This window comes from Papio anubis, chromosome 2, assembly GCF_008728515.1.
Source record: "Papio anubis isolate 15944 chromosome 2, Panubis1.0, whole genome shotgun sequence".
Lineage (NCBI taxonomy): Eukaryota > Metazoa > Chordata > Mammalia > Primates > Cercopithecidae > Papio > Papio anubis.
The window spans coordinates 40567023-40584828 of NC_044977.1; the positions used below are offsets into that span (position 1 = coordinate 40567023).

The following is a 17806-nucleotide window of genomic DNA, read 5'->3' on the forward strand; positions in this document are numbered from 1 at the left end:
TCTGTAGGTGCTTATTTTTCAACAGTCAGTTTAAGTCCCAGTCTCACATTGGTGTGTTTTTTAATTCAGCAGGTATTTGAGAGCTATATTCAACCCTACTTTATGTGGTTTATTTTTAAGCCCCCACATGATTATATTCCTTGCTTCTGTTGAAGAGAAGAGGCTGAGACAGCTTGGAACAGTTAGAGAATAATATAACATTCTATCTAAAACCCCTCTAGCCAAGGTTGCTTCTTACCCTTTGTTACCAAATATAAAGGCTAGTTTTCAACTCTTGTTGGCCTTGAAATATTAGGACTATACCATTTCCTTGGAACACCATCCTGTCACTCTGGTTACACCATTTCTGTTTCTCAAGGATTCCTCATTCCTTGAGTTTATGCCTTAACTGCCTCTTCTCACTCTCTTTAATCTCTATGGATGCTCCTATCTACTATATGGCTTCCGTTACCACCTATAGGTTGTTGATTCTCATATCTAAATTTGTAGTCTAAGCCCCTCTCTTGAGCTGAGTTGTTAGCAGTTGTAATAAGTTGGCTTTCTACGTATTCATTTTTATATTTAAAGCAATTTGATATCTTTTACTTTAAAAAAAAAAAAAAAAAAAACCTTGTTCTTCCTGTCTTTACTTTGGTAAACAGTATTCTTGTCCATTTGATTAAGTTATAATCTTTATGTTGGTGACCATTAGTCAAAGACTATCAGGTACACACCTGTAGTAAACAGAGTTAAGTTTATTGATGCTTTCCACAGCAAGGGAAGCCACATACCGTGGGGAACCATGAAATGTCAGTAAGATGATGTTGGACAGACTTAGAGAATGTGGGCTTTTGTTGGGTAATTTTGGGGAGGATTCAGGGAAGCAATGAAGGTTTCCTTTGGATTGGATGCTGTGAAGAAATGGGGAAATTCTATGATTGGATATCTTAATAAATCTTATCTAGGAGGTGACAAGAACAGGGTGACGCTAAAACTAATTGGTAAAGAAGCAGCAGTCACTTGTGCAAGATGGGATTTTTTGTGGTTTGCATGGAGTCCTTGCTTTTGTCTGTTCTCAGACGCAATTCCACAGTGGCTTGGGTTTGCCTCACTTCCATCATAGTCTGATGTTGGTGATCTGTGAGATCCTGTTTGACAGAAAAATGCTAAAGTCTAGTGAGTGCTGAGCCACCTTCTAGCTCTGAGGGGTTGCTTTTCTCTCTCTTTCTCAGTTATTTGGGATAGATGTAGATTAGGTAGCATTCAGACAATAGGAAGATGTATTTTAGGGTATTCGAACAAATAATTTACATGCTATTGGCTATGTGTGAGGGGCAGTAAAGAAAATTATTATACTGGTAATATATCAGTAGGCTCTAGTGTTATGTTGAAGTAGAGATCACTTGGTTGTTTATTCTTTATGTATCAGTCATACATGGGGCCTTTTATAGCTAAATGTTTGAGTACTTAACTATTTGCCAGACACTAAGTACTTATATGTTCTCTCTTAATCTTTCAAGTAAGTTGACTCAGAAAGGAAGGATGTATATTCCTGTCTTTGGGAATAACCAAACTGGAAATCCAGGTGTGGCTAGTGGTGTAGACTGTTAGGTAATGTTTAAGAATATGAGTTTTAGCATAATAGATTGGATTGATTAGATGACCAGAAACTCTTGGTTTTAGGTATTTATTTGGCCTTCCGCATTATGTAGGCCCAAATGTGTAATGTGAAAAAAAAGAAAAGAGAAAAGCTGCCAAGAAAGGGTATAAGTTGTGGTAAGCTGTAAAGAATTTGGCTTTAAGTTAAAATAAATATATGTTAGAAATATTGTGATTAAAAACTATGCTGAAGTTAGGGATGAAATTACTTTGAAATACATCAAAAATTATAGATGGATAGATATGTGATGAATAGCAAAATGCTAACTGTAGAATCTAAATGGTGTTCACATGGCTGTTCACTGTGAAATTCTTTCAACCTTTGTGTATATTTGAAAGTTTTAATAATAAGATATTGGGGGAGGGTGGAGATATCAACTGTCTGCTAAAGTCTTCTCCCTGACCTGAGATACTTATTTTCTCTGTAGGAACTTTCCGCTGTACTTTTTGTCATACAGAGGTAGAAGAGGATGAATCAGCAATGCCCAAAAAAGATGCACGCACACTTTTGGCAAGGTTTAATGAACAAATTGAGCCCATTTATGCATTGCTTCGGGAGACAGAGGATGTGAACTTGGCCTATGAAATACTTGAGCCAGAGCCCACAGAAATCCCAGCCCTAAAACAGAGGTGAGTGTAGGCCTTGTGCTCTTACTAAGAATACTTTTCAACCTGTTCTTGTTACCTATACTTTGGAGAGCAAGAGTGGGTAATTTACTAGGAGACTCAAGACTGTAATGTTACACAGGTTCTCAGTTCTGCCACATTTGTCTTATTAGCATGTGCCTGTGATGAAATTCGTTTGTTCTAAATGCAGAACACTGTGGACTTTAGGCAAAAGTCTTTAAATATTTAGGTTTGACTTCAAGTACTCATTCTGCTTGGGCCTGCAGCAACTCAGCCAATTGTTAGCTAATCCTAAATTAGTTGTGCCACTTGGGTATATTTGAATTTTCCTAGCCAGCTTCTGAAGGCTGAAGTCCTTTAAGGAATTCAGCATTTTCTTTTTTGTTTTTGAAGCAATTTAACCACCTTTCTTTCTTAGTTATAATTGCAACTTCCTTGAAAGTAAAATATAGCTGGTGTTACCTGTGGGTTAATACTCCTAATAGTGGCTCCCTATTTTTATCAGTGTTCCCTAATGTTTGAATTGCAGAGGTAGGCTTAGTTTTGCCATGCCAGAAAAAGTTGTTTATATTTTCTTGAAAAGCATAAACGAAAATGGGGGTCAGGGAGTGCTCTCCTACTCTACCCTTTTTTTTTCTCTCTGTCTTCCCAGCATCAAGTAAGGGATATCTTTATTTAGATACCCTTCACTCCACCCACTCCCTTCGAAAGAGCTGAACAATCAGGTTGTATCTGTATAGTTTTTAGGAGCATTCTTAGTATTTTATTTCCTGTGGAACTGATGTTACAGAATAGCCAGTCCTGAGTAAATTTGGCTTCTTTTCGATGGTTAAAAGCAATCCAATTCAACAGAAAATTTTGTGTCTGTAAGAGTTATGAATTTTCTAATCCAGTACCTTGTGTCAGTTAGGATGCCTTTGCCTGTGATAACAGAATATCTAACTCTAGTTGGAATTAGAATCCAGTCTAGAAGTAGATTGAACAGTAAGAAAATTTGTCTTGCATGACTGGAAGTCCTGAAGTAGTACAGTTCAAAACTGGTTAGTTTCACAGCTCAATTATATCTTCAGGGATCTAGATTTGTTCCATCTTTCTACGCTGCTGAACTCAGCCTGTTGATTGTCCTCTTGGAACCATGAGGGGAGCTAGCCTAAGATGGCCATGTATTTCTAGGTATCACATGCAGATGAAAATGTTCAAATGCAGAAAAAGGGACCATCCCTTCCTTGTGTCCTATTTTAAAACTGAAGAAAGGTTTCCCAGAGGGCCCCCTAGGATACTCTGTTTATCCCCGGATGTCTCACTGGCTACAGTTGCCTTATATGCATATTTCTAAACCAGCAGCTGGCAAAGGAAATGAGATCACATGACTGGTACTTAGAGTAGTTAAGGTTTACCATCTAGGACTGGGGAAGGTCCCAGAGCTCTTTGGAGCAAATTGCCATTGGTATTTTAATAAAGCCAATAAGCAAAGAAAGAAAGGAGCCACAGTTGATAGGAAACTAATAACATCCGTATCACAGATAGCTTTAACTTTTGGTACTGGTTATTTATTTCTTTTTGTATACGAAAAGGATTTCCTCTTTTGAAAAAGGAATTTATTTCTTTTTGTATCTTTTTCAGTCCTTTTAAGTTATATTGTAGCTCTAACATACAAGCTTATGAGGGAAATTGATTTTACAAAAGTACAAAATTTTCTAAGCTTATGGAGGGGATTATTTCATGTTGAAGTATGCATCAGTGTACTATCTGATTTCTTCCTACACAATATACCATCTGATTTATTCTGATGTTTCCTCTCCTACCTGTAGTTATTTGTCCTGTTTATCAAGATGCTTCTCCACTACAATAGCATTCAGTCACCCACCACCACTGACTTCCTGTCTCTAATGTTCTCCACCTACCACAATCCAGCTCCCCTTCCAGGATCTTTATTTCGATATCCCCCACTCACTGCAGGCCTGAGATGAGTCTTAGTGGTACAGTGACACCAGAGGCCCAACAGCAGCTCTCTGTATCAAGTCACCTTCTTCTCATCAGGAATGATGGAGACTCCAGGGATGAAGAAGAACCAGGAAGTAGAGGAAATAAACCGATCAGGAAAAAAGGATACCCAACAATCTGGCCATTAAGAAGAAAGGGAGGAAATGGCAGCAGACAAAAAAGACAGAATGGGGTTCCTAGAGCTGCCAGCCAGACCAAAGTAAAACCGTTTCCATGTGGTCAGGAAAAAAACACATTAGGTTAGAAGATGTTACTGAGGTTATAATATCCCCACCAAAGCATTAGACAAATTCCACTCCTTGTATATAACATCCTGGAGGTGATATTGATTTGGCCTTTCTATACTATAGGAGTATGGAGTTTTGAAATGGCCCATCCTGCCTCAGTACAAGAGAAGAAGCATCAGTAGAGTGGTATGGGAGCTCAGAGATGATAGCTTTTTTTTTTTTTTTTTTAAAATAAGTGGCAATATTGTTAGTTTGATTACTGATCTGTAATCAGTTAAATTGTAGCTTGTCCCTAGGTCAGAAACCAGGGGCTATCTCTGCAGAACTGTCAGTAGGCCTAACCCAAGAGTTGATGGACAATTCTGTCCTTTCAGCAAGTCAACCTACTGATGATATATAAAAATCTTCCTGTCTTTCTAAAGTGGAATTCTTTGCTAGTAATCCCTTTTTCATCATCTCTTAACACCTTAAAGATCTTTAAAAATTTAGTTTTGAAATAATCTTCCCCTCTCATCTCTGAACAGGAGTTACATTTTTTAAAAGTTCTAAAATTTCTTAAATAATATAAAAAGATTCAAACATGAATTGTCGTTTTTGTCATCTTCAATTAAAATTGTTCCAGATTTTAAAATTTGTTTGACTTGTGGTCAAATGTCTGCTGCCTCACACTGGAATAAAACCCATCTTGAATTTCTGTGACAGAATACTGAAAACAAAAGACTTTTTAAAAGTACTCTTGTGTTAACATTTATTTTAATTGTTCTGTTCTTGCTCTCTAGCTTTCTTGTTTTTCTCAAAGTACTCCTCATACCTTCATGAGATAGTCTTTGTAGTCAATGCTAAAGATAGAGAATAGAGAAAAACTCTGTGTTCAGGATTATATATAAAGAGAAACAGTAACCTCAGAGTGAGTGAGTCATTTAAGTCTGGATCAAGGAAAGATAAGGATGTGGTTGGCCAGATCAGAGAAATATGCCTATTCTGTCTCTCCCAGGTGGGGTTAGCTAACTCGGGGAGATACATTTTGGGGTGGTGGATATATAGAGCAGACTCAGCACATCAAGATGGGGGTGTTGGCTGAGGATAGAAGAGGCATTGAAAGGAGTCAGAGAGACAAATGGGTGCAGGAGGAGAGGCCAGAATGTAGAGTAAGCCCAGAAACATAAAAAACCAGATCAGACCAAGAGAGAAGAGAAAGAAAAGTGAATGCTGAAGGAGACAAAAGTTCAAAAAGCCAACCTATACAAAGTAAGCAGCATCATATTACAGTGACGGCAGCAACACAGCCTTTAAAAGACCACCCAGAACAGATGGAAGATAGAAAATGACTAGGGACAGTTAATGGTTAAATTGAGATGAACGAGAAATGATACACAAAGTAACATCAATGAATGCAGAAAGAAATAGCAGAGAGAAACCAGTTATTTGCATTTGCAATTGTAGCATAAGACTTCAGAATATAGCAAAAAAAAAAAAAAAAAAAAAAAAAAAAAAAGATGGTTTGGATATGTTTACAGAGAGATGCCTCATAGTCCTAGATTTAGAGAGCAAATAACTGGTAGAAAGTAGGAGCAGTGAGGAGGCAAAAGAAGTGATTGAGACATGGAACAGGTAGAACAGGCACCAGGAAGAAAAAGGCTGTGGGAGAAAGTGGTTTACAAAGTAGCCCTGGGAACAGAGGTGGAATAATGAAAAGAATGCAAAGGCAGTACCTGGAAGGCATGGATTAAATGACTGGATCAGTGTGGACTGGACAACTGGAAATAACATTATTTTTTTGTTGCACAAGTAGCAGTGGCCCTATAGATATCCAGAGGTAGGACAGGATAGGTGGGATAGCTAAGCCCAAGTTTACCTCCAGAGGATGGTCAGAAACAGTGTAATTAGGGAAAGATGTGATGGGCTAATCAGATACACGGACACAGACCTCAGCTAAGTATGAGTTAGAAAACCCTGGTAGATAAGAAGTGACCCGGAAAGAAGTGAAGAGTAAGGGAGTCAGCAGAGATGAAGTAAGACAAAAGTGAAGGCAAAATAGTGAATGGCTTAGGAGGAAAGACTAATGAAGTATTTATTAGATTCAGAATGAGTCGACGCTTCACACGGGAGATAATTCAGGATCCGTGGAAAAGAGTGAGAAAAATGGATGAAAAATAAAGGAGAGACGTGAGGCCAGGTCAGTCATGGACACTGAAAGAAACACCCAAAAGGTTTGGAGTGAGCAGGCAGTTCAAGAAACATGAAGATGGTTACAGGATAAAAAATAGCTGTCTGGACAGAGGGAGGTGGAGAAGCATATGTAGAAGTTGAGATGGAAAGCATCAGTAGCAGGCAGAGAAAGGCATGAGCTCAGAGAATCAGGATATTCAAAAGAATTTGGAACAGATTGAGAGTGAAACAGGCAGATAAAATGGGGAACCATCAGAAATACTGAAAACTTGGCCTAACACAGAGGCGGAGGGGAACATAAGTGCCTAGATGATAAGGACGTGATCAGACTTGGAACAGGCTAACAGACAAAAAAGATCATGGGTGGTAAAAGTAAAAAGCAAAACAAAATAGACTGAGTGAAACAGACCATTGTCACTGCAGAGTAGAATCTGGTTGGGGATGGATGCAGAGTATCAGCATAGATGTGGAGATAGAAAGATACAACTCCATAGAAAAGAAGCTAGTCTCTGCAGAGGATTATACCTTATTCCATGGGTGGCCAGAGAAGAACACTACTTGAGGTCAGTCTTTGTAGAATAGTTTTCTAGCTTTTTCCATGATCAGCACACAAAAGAAAGGAAAAAGCATATAGAACCACTTTGAATTATTCTGGGTTGAGCTGAGATAACATTTTTAAAAATTCAGTGTGTTTTGTTTTTGTTTTTTATACAAAATACTGGGAGAGATTTTTGCCAGACTAGTGGCTTTAAGTAGATGATGTCACCATATCACTCTCTCCTTCTCCAAGTATTAATAGATTTATTGAAACATCTTAAATCTATAAAACCGCAGTCATTTATATACACCAGAGGATCCTGTGTTTGAGGAACTTAAATATAAATATGATGTGTTTTTCTAACACATGCACCTTTTACCCTGAGGTTTAGAAGCCCTTTCTTGGCCTTGTTGAAGCATGTGTGCATGATTACTAAATAGCATTTACATGTAGTATTTCAGTAATTGCCTCCCCAGCTGCCCTTCTTTTCCAACATCAAGACATTAATTTTTCTTCTTCCTATATTTTTATATAGCAAGGACCATGCAGCAACTACTGCTGGAGCTGGTAGTCTGGCAGGTGGGCACCACCGGGAAGCATGGGCCACCAAAGGTCCTTCCTATGAGGACTTATACACTCAGAATGTTGTCATTAACATGGATGACCAAGAAGATCTTCATCGAGCCTCACTGGAAGGGAAATCTGCCAAAGAGAGGCCCATTTGGTTGAGAGAAAGCACTGTCCAAGGGGCATATAGTTCTGAAGATATGAAAGAAGGTAAGAGTAGAAGTCAGCAAAATGGATATGTCTTAGGTTCAGTAGAACATGAATTTGGTTTAGTGGGAAGCTGCCTGAGCGATTCTGGATCTGTTCTACAGAACAATTAATTGCATTATATTAGGAAGTAAGAAATTGAGCAATAAGATAAAAACCAACTAGTATACTTGCATTGCCCTTCAACTTAGTGAAAATAACAAATAGCCTTTTAAATTTTCAATTTTAGATTTGAAAAATTGTCTTCATTTTATCTTAATTTCTTGGAAAAATGCTATCTATTGTTTTCAAGGTAGCCATACTCACCTCTCCTTTAATCTTATATTACCCTGACTTATATGCATTTAATTTTTCTGAATTGGGAGCCAAAACTATACACTCCCCCAAACTTTATGTTGTTTCTTCATAAATACCAAGGAGTGTGTGCTACCTGAAATATATACAAAGAGTCCACATGAATAAAGGATTGAGCATTCTCACAGTCCAAGACGGTTAGCAGAACTTTGTTCTAGAGGATTTTGGAAATTTCTGAGCCATAAAGGGTTAAGAATTGCATACTAATCTTCAGAAGTTAGAGAACTGCAAGATTTTACTTTTTTAGTCTAAGTTACTGGATTCAGGACTTTGAGTGATGATAGTTTACGAGTATGTAGAAAATGGGAGGCGAAAATGGATGACGATGACTCAAGCTGGAAAGTAGAGAGGAAAGATGTCTCTATTTCTGGCTGGATTTTATCAGTGTAACAATCTATGTGCTGCTACTCCCAAGTTAATATATCGTTACTAACATATCACCAAACTCAGGTTACTAACATATCACCTGAGTTTGGTGATCTGTTAGTGCCAAAGAATAATCAGTAACTGAAAACCACTTGTTTTTTGACCTTTCTCCTAGCCTCTTTTCCCTTCGGTATTAGCATTTAGTATATGTATATACTAGAAACCGTGAAGGTAATGTGGAGTTTGGTAGTGATGGTAAAGCAGCTAATACCTCTACTGTGCTTCTCTTTGATATATTAATTTTAATAAGAAAAAATTTTCCAAGGTAACCATACTTTACCTTCCTTCTTCCTCACTGATTAGCCTGCCACGTTGGTTTTTTTGACGGAGTCTCGCTCTGTTGCCTAGGTTGGAGTGCAGTGGTGCGATCTTGGCTCGCTAAAACCTCTGCTTTCTGTGTTCAAGTGATTATCTTGCCTCAGCCTTCTGAGTAGCTGGGATTACAGGAGCAAGCCACCATGGCCAGCCAATTTTTGTATTTTTAGTAGAGATGGGGTTTCGCCATGTTGTCCAGGCTGGTCTCAAACTCCTGACCTCAACTGATCTGCCTGCCAAAGTGCTGGGATTACAGGCATGAGCCAGTGTGCCCAGCCTGTTGTGCTATTTACATTCAAGTTGTTTTAGATTATACAGTAGTTAGGCTATACTACTATTTAATAAATTTGTTTTTCCCACCTTGGCTCTTGCTTGTTTTTAAAGCAGCCTTCTTTTCTTTGAACTTAGGAAGAAAACTGAATAAAATAAAACTATTACTAACCAACATTATATATTAAGCTCCTAAGTTTAACATTCTAGTTTACAGTTCCTAGAATGATAGAATATGAATCGTATGGGCCTTAAATAAGTTATCTGGTCTACTTAAGTTTTATAAATATTTATTTCAACATAAAATAGGATAGTATATTGTCATGTCTAAATTTGTCTTAAGTTTCTTGATAGTAGAGCAGACTCTATCCAGTGAATGTATGAAGTGGGTCTTACACTTGATTTTCCTCAAACTTCAAGTCATGTTGATATCTTTCACAACTGTATTAACTTCAGTCATGTTCTCATTACCATACTGAAGAAAGTTCTAATTCCTTTTGATTATGTTTTCCTTAAACAGTTCTCTTTTCCACTGTTACCACCTCCTACCGTTTTTGTTTATTTTTGTCTTTTTCTGGACCATCTCTAATTGTAATATACTTTACTTGAGACATAGTGACCAGAATGATACATGTTGTTCATGCATGGATTCACCATTGATTTGAGTTTTATTTCCAGTATATCTTTCTGGTTTTTACTTGAGATTTTCTTTTTTGCTTTGGTTCTGGGAGCATGCTAAGACCAAAAACTTTAGAAACACATAGAGGTACTTTTTAGGATCTTCTCTGCCTTGAATTCAATAGCTTGGATCATATCTTTCAGTATATTTTAGATTATTTTTCTGTAGGCAGATTTTCTTGCACTTGCTGAAATAGAAATAGATCTGCTACTTTTCTGCCCACGTATACAACCTTCAGCTCTTCCTATGTTTTTTTGCTGCAATTTGGCCTTTTGGTACCCACAATTGTTTAGCATCAATTCCGTGAATATAGTTTCCCAGTATACATCTTCTTTGTAATTTATAACTCTGTTGAAAAAGACTGTTCCTAGAACCACTGTTTCTACTTTACCATCCAGAAATTAGCTCACTCATTTATCCTTGTTTTTTGTTTTCTGTCTTCATCTGTAACAGAATAATTCTTTTTTTCTCCAAACCTCTCAAGACCCTTGTCGAAATCTGTTACGTGTGACTTAATTTAGTTTACAAAACTAATTTTCTTTTTCCCTAATTTTATATTTAAATATTAATCAAAATAGTGTGCTGATATTATTAAACTATTTGGAACATTCTTTTAGGAGCAATTATTGTTTTAAAGGCTTGCATGCATTCCCTCTTTTCTTTCTGTTGTAATGCTGCATTGGCAGTAAGCTCTAGGGAGGAGGTTCAGCCTTTGACAATATTTTGAAGTAGTTAAGTTTGATTTTAACTCTCATTTTGACAGTCATGTTACCAAAAGCCCCTTTTCTCTGACCTAAATTTTTAACTTATCTGTTTCTATTTCCCTTTCTGTCTCTCACCTGCCCAGTATCTCATTTTAGGAGTTCTGTGCTTTCTAAAATATCCAGGGTTTTAGCTAATTCATTCTAATGTGTTAATGAAAAGATGTTTTCACTTTATCCATAGTCAGAATTGACCATTTCTGCGCCGTCTCGTGATAGTGATGGTGATGATGATGATGATAGGTAGGTAGATAGATAGACAACACTATTCTAAGTGCCAGGCCCATTCTAGACACTTCACAGACATTCACTTAATCCCCACAGTAATCTAGTGAAGTAAATACTATTTTCCCCCTTTCTGTACTTGAGAAAATTGAAGTGGAGAGATGAAATAACTTGGCCAAAACATATGGCTAAATAGTGTTAGGATTCGAATTAGGGAGTCAGGTTCCAAACAATACTTTTAATCTTTTTATATATTTTAAATGGCAGTATGTTTGGTAGTAGTATCAGAATGCAGAATGCAGATAGTTTTCTTAAATATTTCATCTGCAGTATATCAGGTAAGATATGTACGCAAAATGATAGGAGGTGTGTGGTGAAAGAAGCTTCATTCCTAAAATTAGATTCTTTCTTTATAAAGAGTTTGAAGTATGCCTAGTTTGCTTCATGAAAATAAAACTCACATTTATTCACTCATTTGTCAAATGTTTATTCAGTGCCTAACAGAGTGGCAGGTACTATCCAGGTAAATGGGATATATCCATGAATAAACAAGATAAATATCTGTTGTGGTGGAACCTACACCCTTGGAAAGGGGATGACAAAGACAATAGATGTAAGTTATTCATTATGTTAGGAAATAAGTGCTATGGGGGAAAAATAGAGCATTGGGAATGTAGGGATGGGATACATTTAAAAGGTAACATTTGAATAAAGACATGAAAGATGGAAGGGAGTTAACTGTGTGAGTACCTAAAGGAAAAATATTCCAGGCAGAGGGAACAGGCAGTGCAAAGGCCCTGAGGTAGGAGTGTGTCTGATATGTACAAGGAATACCATGGAGGCTACTGTGACTAGACGAGAATGAGCAGGGGAAAGAAATAAGAGGTAGATGGTCAGGAAGGATTCCAGATGATGTGGTATCCTATAGGCCATTGCAAAGCTTTTGGCTTTTACCTTGAGTGAGATAAAAAGCCATGTTTTGATTTTCTATTATGCCAGCTACCGTAGTCGAGTCGATTTTTCATAGACATTATTGTTTATGTTTTTATCCAGAATCTTAGAAAGGCGATGCTTTTATCACCTCATTTTACAGAAAAAGGTATTGAAGTTTAGAGATTAAATAACTTGCCCAAGATGCTTGTGTATAGAAGAACCAGGATTCAACTCTATGCTATAATACTGTTAAAGCCGATGTACTTGACCATTATACTACTTAAGTTCCAGTTTGTAAGAAATATTTTGAATATTTTATGGATAGCAGCTCAAAAATAGAACCAGTGAAGTCTGTTATTTTATTGTATCATTTAAATATATGTTAAAATATTATCTATATGTTATAAAGAAATGCCATTTATATTTAAGATTATTGACTTTCTGAGTTTTACTCCCCAGGGGGCATAGATATGGATGCATTTCAGGAGCGTGAGGAAGGCCGTGCTGGGCCTGATGATAATGAAGAGGTCATGCGAGCACTGCTCATTCATGAGAAAAAGACTTCCTCTGCCATGGCTGGTTCAGTGGGGGCAGCCGCTCCAGTGACCACTGCCAATGGCAGTGACTCGGAAAGCGAGACCAGTGAGTCAGATGATGATTCTCCACCCCGTCCGGCAGCTGTGGCTGCGCATAAACGAGAAGAGGATGAAGAGGAAGATGACGAGTTTGAAGAAGTAGCAGATGACCCCATTGTCATGGTGGCTGGCCGTCCGTTCTCCTACAGTGAAGTGAGCCAACGGCCAGAACTAGTGGCCCAGATGACACCAGAAGAAAAGGAAGCATATATAGCCATGGGACAACGCATGTTTGAGGACCTCTTTGAGTGAGATTTCCCTACTTCTTTCTCCTTTCTCTAATGCTTAGTTCAAAAAGAAATGTCTCATCTTTGAAGAAAAGTATTTGAGTGGCTTTCTGCCCCTCTTGATGGTGATCCTTGTGCAAAGAATGATGGTAGAGAGTTTGACTTTTATGCCAGAAACTTTCCCAGCAAGGTGGGGTGCTGGGAATCCTACCCTTCCTTGCTGTCACTACAGTACTAATATTTTACTGTATTTTCTTTTCTTTTCTTTTTCTTTTTGAGATGAAGTCTCACTCTTGTCTCCCAGGCTGGAGTGCAATGGTGCAATCTCGGCTCACTGCAACCTCTGCCTCCTGGGGTCAAGTGATTCTCCTGCCTCAGCCTCCCAAATAGCAAGGATTACGGGCACCCGCCACCACACCTGGCTACTTTTTTGTATTTTTAGTAGAGACGGGGTTTCACCGTGTTAGCCAGGATGATCTCGATCTCCTGACCTCATGATCTGCCTGCCTCAGCCTCCCAAAGTGCTGTATTTTCTTACCTAATTTTTTTCTTGCCTTATTAAGACATAATTTTCTCCCTTCTGAAATGAATGAGGGAAGTTCATAAGATAAATCTTTCCCATCCATCTGTTTACTACAATAGGTTACAATAATTCACTGATCACATCCATTTTATCTGTTCTAGCCAGGCATTCCAAACTTCTTCTTATACTGCTGCCCACCAAAGCAGCTTGCCAACAGTCAAATCATTGATTGGGGGGAAAAATCCTGAAAGTTGCTTAGAATTTGAGCATTTCCTCAAAATTGAGATAGGTCAATATGTAATGGGAGGTGGAAGTGTGTGTGGAAGGGGGATAGATATACTTGAGTCTCATGATTAATGTCTAAACCAGAATTTGTGTCTTTAGAACTGACCAGACTGTTAGATTTAATTGTATTGCTTAATGTCTTTTGGTTTGGGTTTGGGATGATAGAAAGCAGAAAGTGTAATTGGTAAACCCTTAGGAAGAAACTAGAAAAACACGGACATTGGACGAGAAGTCTGTGTAAAGGGTTGAAGAGTGACAAACATTGAGAACAGTGCCTTAGAACTGTGTCAGTTAGTCTGATTTGCAAGCCTTTATATAAAGCTGAGACTGGTCCTGGTTTTGTTCCCTTTGGGTACAGACCTCTTGTCAGTGCTATAAATTGTTTAATGAGGCCATTCCAGCAGAAATCAACATAGAATAATTGATTACTCTTCTCTGTCACTCTCCCTCTTTCTAAACATCATTGAAGGCTGTCTCTCTTTTGATTCTTGTCAGACATGGTATTTTAGGGTGCATCCAGTATACCATTGAGCATTGTAACCTCAACAAACAGTTTATTTTGGGTTCTGATATGTAGCATGGTATTTTCCCTAAGGCAGAACTCTAAAGAACTTTCACACAAGGGTCTATAACAATTGTATATCTTAAAATATTTTTCCTTGCATTGTAATTTTTAAGTATTTATCATTTTATAGTCACGTGTAAAGGATATATGAGCCTTGTATGGAGTGATGTTTCATTTACCTGGGTTGTATTAATGACTGAATGTTGACAATAAATCTATTTTATACTGACTGAAATTTGTTCATTTTAAGCCCTGTAACATCTTGGAGCATATTAAAATGAAAATTCTTCCCATTAAAAAATGTTAAAGACTTTTTTATTAGTCATATTTTAAATAATAGATGCATCATATGGGATCTAAACTTTTTGTGCAGTAAGATACCTTTGTACCTTGTATACGTATTCAACTTTTACACTTGATCTTAGCCAAAAGACCAGGAAGCAATGTTATTCAGCTTTAAACATTGTTTTTTAAACTTTTATAGTTCTAGAAGTTAATTTAAATAAAATGGTAATCAGATGTTAATTTTTAAAATGTAGTTAATTTTTTAAACTATTTTTTGTGAGTGTGTTCGTGTGTATGTAGAATTCGTGTTATGAAAAAATGTCACAAGCGAATATGGAGATAAGAATAAAGGTATTCATTGCAGCAGTATTTGAAATAGAATAAAAAGATAGATACACTCACTAAATCTGTATTTTGTCCTAAGTACTCAGGACACCAAGGCAGGAGGATTGTGTAAGCCAGGAGTTCAAGGCTAGCCTGGGTAACATAATGAGATCCCATCCCTCCCCCAAAAAGAATGTATTGAGAGGAAAAGATATCCATAATGTGTTAAATATTGGATTCAGTTTTTCTAGGGGAGTGTGTATTGCGTGTGTGTGTGTGTGTGTGTGTGTGCGTGTGAAGGAGAAAGTAGCTAACATATAGTGAACTATGTGCCAGACACTATTTTAAGTGCTTTATATATGTTAACTCATTCAATCTTTTATAATACATCTGTGAGGTAGGTATACATATGTAAATATATATATGAATTAGGGATGACAATTACAGTGATCTTAATATGTTGTTATGAGAAAGATATTTTTATTTTGAAAGAGAATCAAACACATTTAATGAAAGAAATAGTAGAGTGTCAAAAGCAAGGTCTTTTTAGGTTAATGCTAGGATTTTTAGGTGAGTAGGCCCTCAGTTAAGTAAAATGAAAAAATCCAGAGTTTATCATTTTTTTGGATAAACATCTCTAAATTACTCAAAATCAATGGGAAGATATAATTTAATAGGTAACTATCCCCCATTCAGTGACATCTAATAACTCAATAGAATTTATATTACTTTATCAGATAGGTTTATCTCTTGAGTGGCAAAGTAATCTGGTGAGGAGAGACAGTCAGTGACAGAAGGACCAAAAATGGCAGCCCTGCCGATTAGCCTCTGAAGCTCTAGTAAGGGCAGGCTCACACCCAAGGTTGGTAGATACATGTAGTCGCTGTGTTTCTTGACCCCAGGAAAGCGAGAGTCATCACCACACACAGCCCATAAGCGATGATGGAGGAGCTTGGTTTCCCTGAATGTGGTTGACTATATTCGTGTATCTCAAGTGTCAGCTGAACAAGTGTCCCAGCTTTCCCACTGTCCTTTAAGATTTAAATAGAACTTTTTATCCTAACGTGTTGGACTACTTCTTCTAGTATCATTTCTTTTGGGAGATGACAGTTTTTTGCAGGTGGTAGGGGACAGGGGAGTATAGGCAGGGAGCTTGTATCCTCTGGCTTCGCCTTTCTGCTTCCCTGGCTTTTCCATCTCTCCTCTACACCACCTGTCCTTGACCCCCCAGTACCATCAACATAAGTTTGTGTAGCAGATCTTCCCTGAAGCTTTTATAGTAGAGAGCAAAAGGAGCGGGGCAATGAGAGAGGGATTTTTGTTTCTGTGTTCCTTTTATTTTTAGTTGACATATAATAATTGTACATATTTGTGGGATGCAGAGTGATTATTTCTTCCAACTTTTAGGCTCAGGGGTATATGACATGCAGGTTTCTTATATAGGTAAATTGCGTGTCATGGAGTTTGGTGCACAGATTATTTTGCCACCCAGGTAATAAACACTGCATCTGATAAGTAGTTTTTCAGTCGTCACCCTCCTCTCACCCTCCACTCTCAGGAAGGCCCTGGTGTCTGTTGTTCCCTTCTTTGTGTCCATGTGTACTCAGTGTTTAGTTCCCACTTATAAGTAAGAACATGGGGTATTTGGTCTTGATTCTTGCATTAATTCAGCTGGGATAATGGCCTCCAGCTCCATCCATGTTGCTGCAAAAGACAGGATCTCATTCTTTTTTATGGCTGCATAGTGTTCCATGGTGTGTATGTACCACATTTTCTTTATCCAGTCCACCAGTGATGGGCATGTGTTTTTATGGTAGAATGACTTATATTTCCTTGGGTATAAATATACCCAGTAATGGGATTGCTGAGTTAAATGGTAGCTCTATTTGGGGTGTTTTTTTTGTTTGTTTATTTTTTGAGACAGTCTCTCTCTTGCGCAGGCTGGAGTGCAGTGGCATGATCTTGGCTGGCGTGCTGCAGCCTCTTGAGTAGCTGGGATTACAAGTGTGCACCACTACGCCCAGCTAATTTTTATATTTTTAGTAGAGAAGGGGTTTCACCATGTTGGCCAGGCTGGTCTTGAACTGACCGCAGGTGATCCACCCGCCTTGGCCTCCCAAAGTGCTGGGATTACAGGTGTGAGCTACCATGCCTGGCCAATTTCTGTATTTTTAGTAGAGACAGGGTTTCACCTTGTTGGCCTGGCTGGTCTCTGATCTCAGGTGATCTGCCTGCCTCGGCCTCCCAAAGTGTGCTGGGATTACAGGTGTGAGCCACCATGCCCAGCCCAATAGCTCTGTTTTAAGCTCTTTGAGAAATTTCCAGACTGCATTCCACAGTGGCTGAAATAGTTTACATTCCCACCAGCAATGTATAAGCCTTCCCTTTTCTCTGCAACCTTGCCAGCATCTGCTCTTTTTGACTTTTTAATAATAGCCATTCTGACTAGTGTGAGATGTTGTCTCATTGTGGTTTTGATTTACATTTCTCTAATGATTAGTGATACTGAACATTTTTGTATATGCTTGTTGGCCACGTGTATATTTTCTTTTGAGTAATGTCTATTTTTTTGCCCATTTTTTAAATGGAATTGTTCATTTTTTGCTTGTTGATTTAAGTTCCTTATCGATTCTGGATATTAGACCTTTCTTGAATGCATAGTTTGCAAATATTTTCTCTATTCTGTAGGTTGTTTACTCTGTTGATAGTTTCATTTGCTGTGTAGAAGTTCTTAAGTTTAATTGGGTCCCATTTGTCAGTTTTTGTTTTTATTGCAATTTTTTTTTTATTATTATACTTTTAGGTTCGAGGGTACATGTGCACAATGTGCAGGTTTGTTACATATGTATACATGTGCCATGTTGGTGTGCTACACCCATTAACTCGTCATTTACATTAGGTATATCTCCTAATGCTATCCCTCCCCCTTGAACAATGCATTTGTTTTTGACATCTTCATTGTAAAATTTTTGCCTGGGCCTATGTCCAGAATGGTATTAACTAGGTTTTCTTCTAGAGTTTT

General features: G+C 37.8%; 1 protein-coding gene across 1 annotated transcript in view; it reads left to right on the forward strand.

Moving 5' to 3' along the window:
* GTF2E1 (general transcription factor IIE subunit 1) overlaps positions 1-14488 on the forward strand; it is a 37219-nt gene extending 22731 nt beyond the window's left edge. The window contains exons 3-5 of the mRNA XM_003893985.4: positions 2067-2268; positions 7739-7980; positions 12400-14488. Coding sequence (XP_003894034.1) covers positions 2067-2268; positions 7739-7980; positions 12400-12827 — 872 coding nt within the window. The 3' untranslated portion in view covers positions 12828-14488. The remainder of the gene's footprint in view (positions 1-2066; positions 2269-7738; positions 7981-12399) is intronic.
* Positions 14489-17806: the final 3318 nt, after the last annotated feature.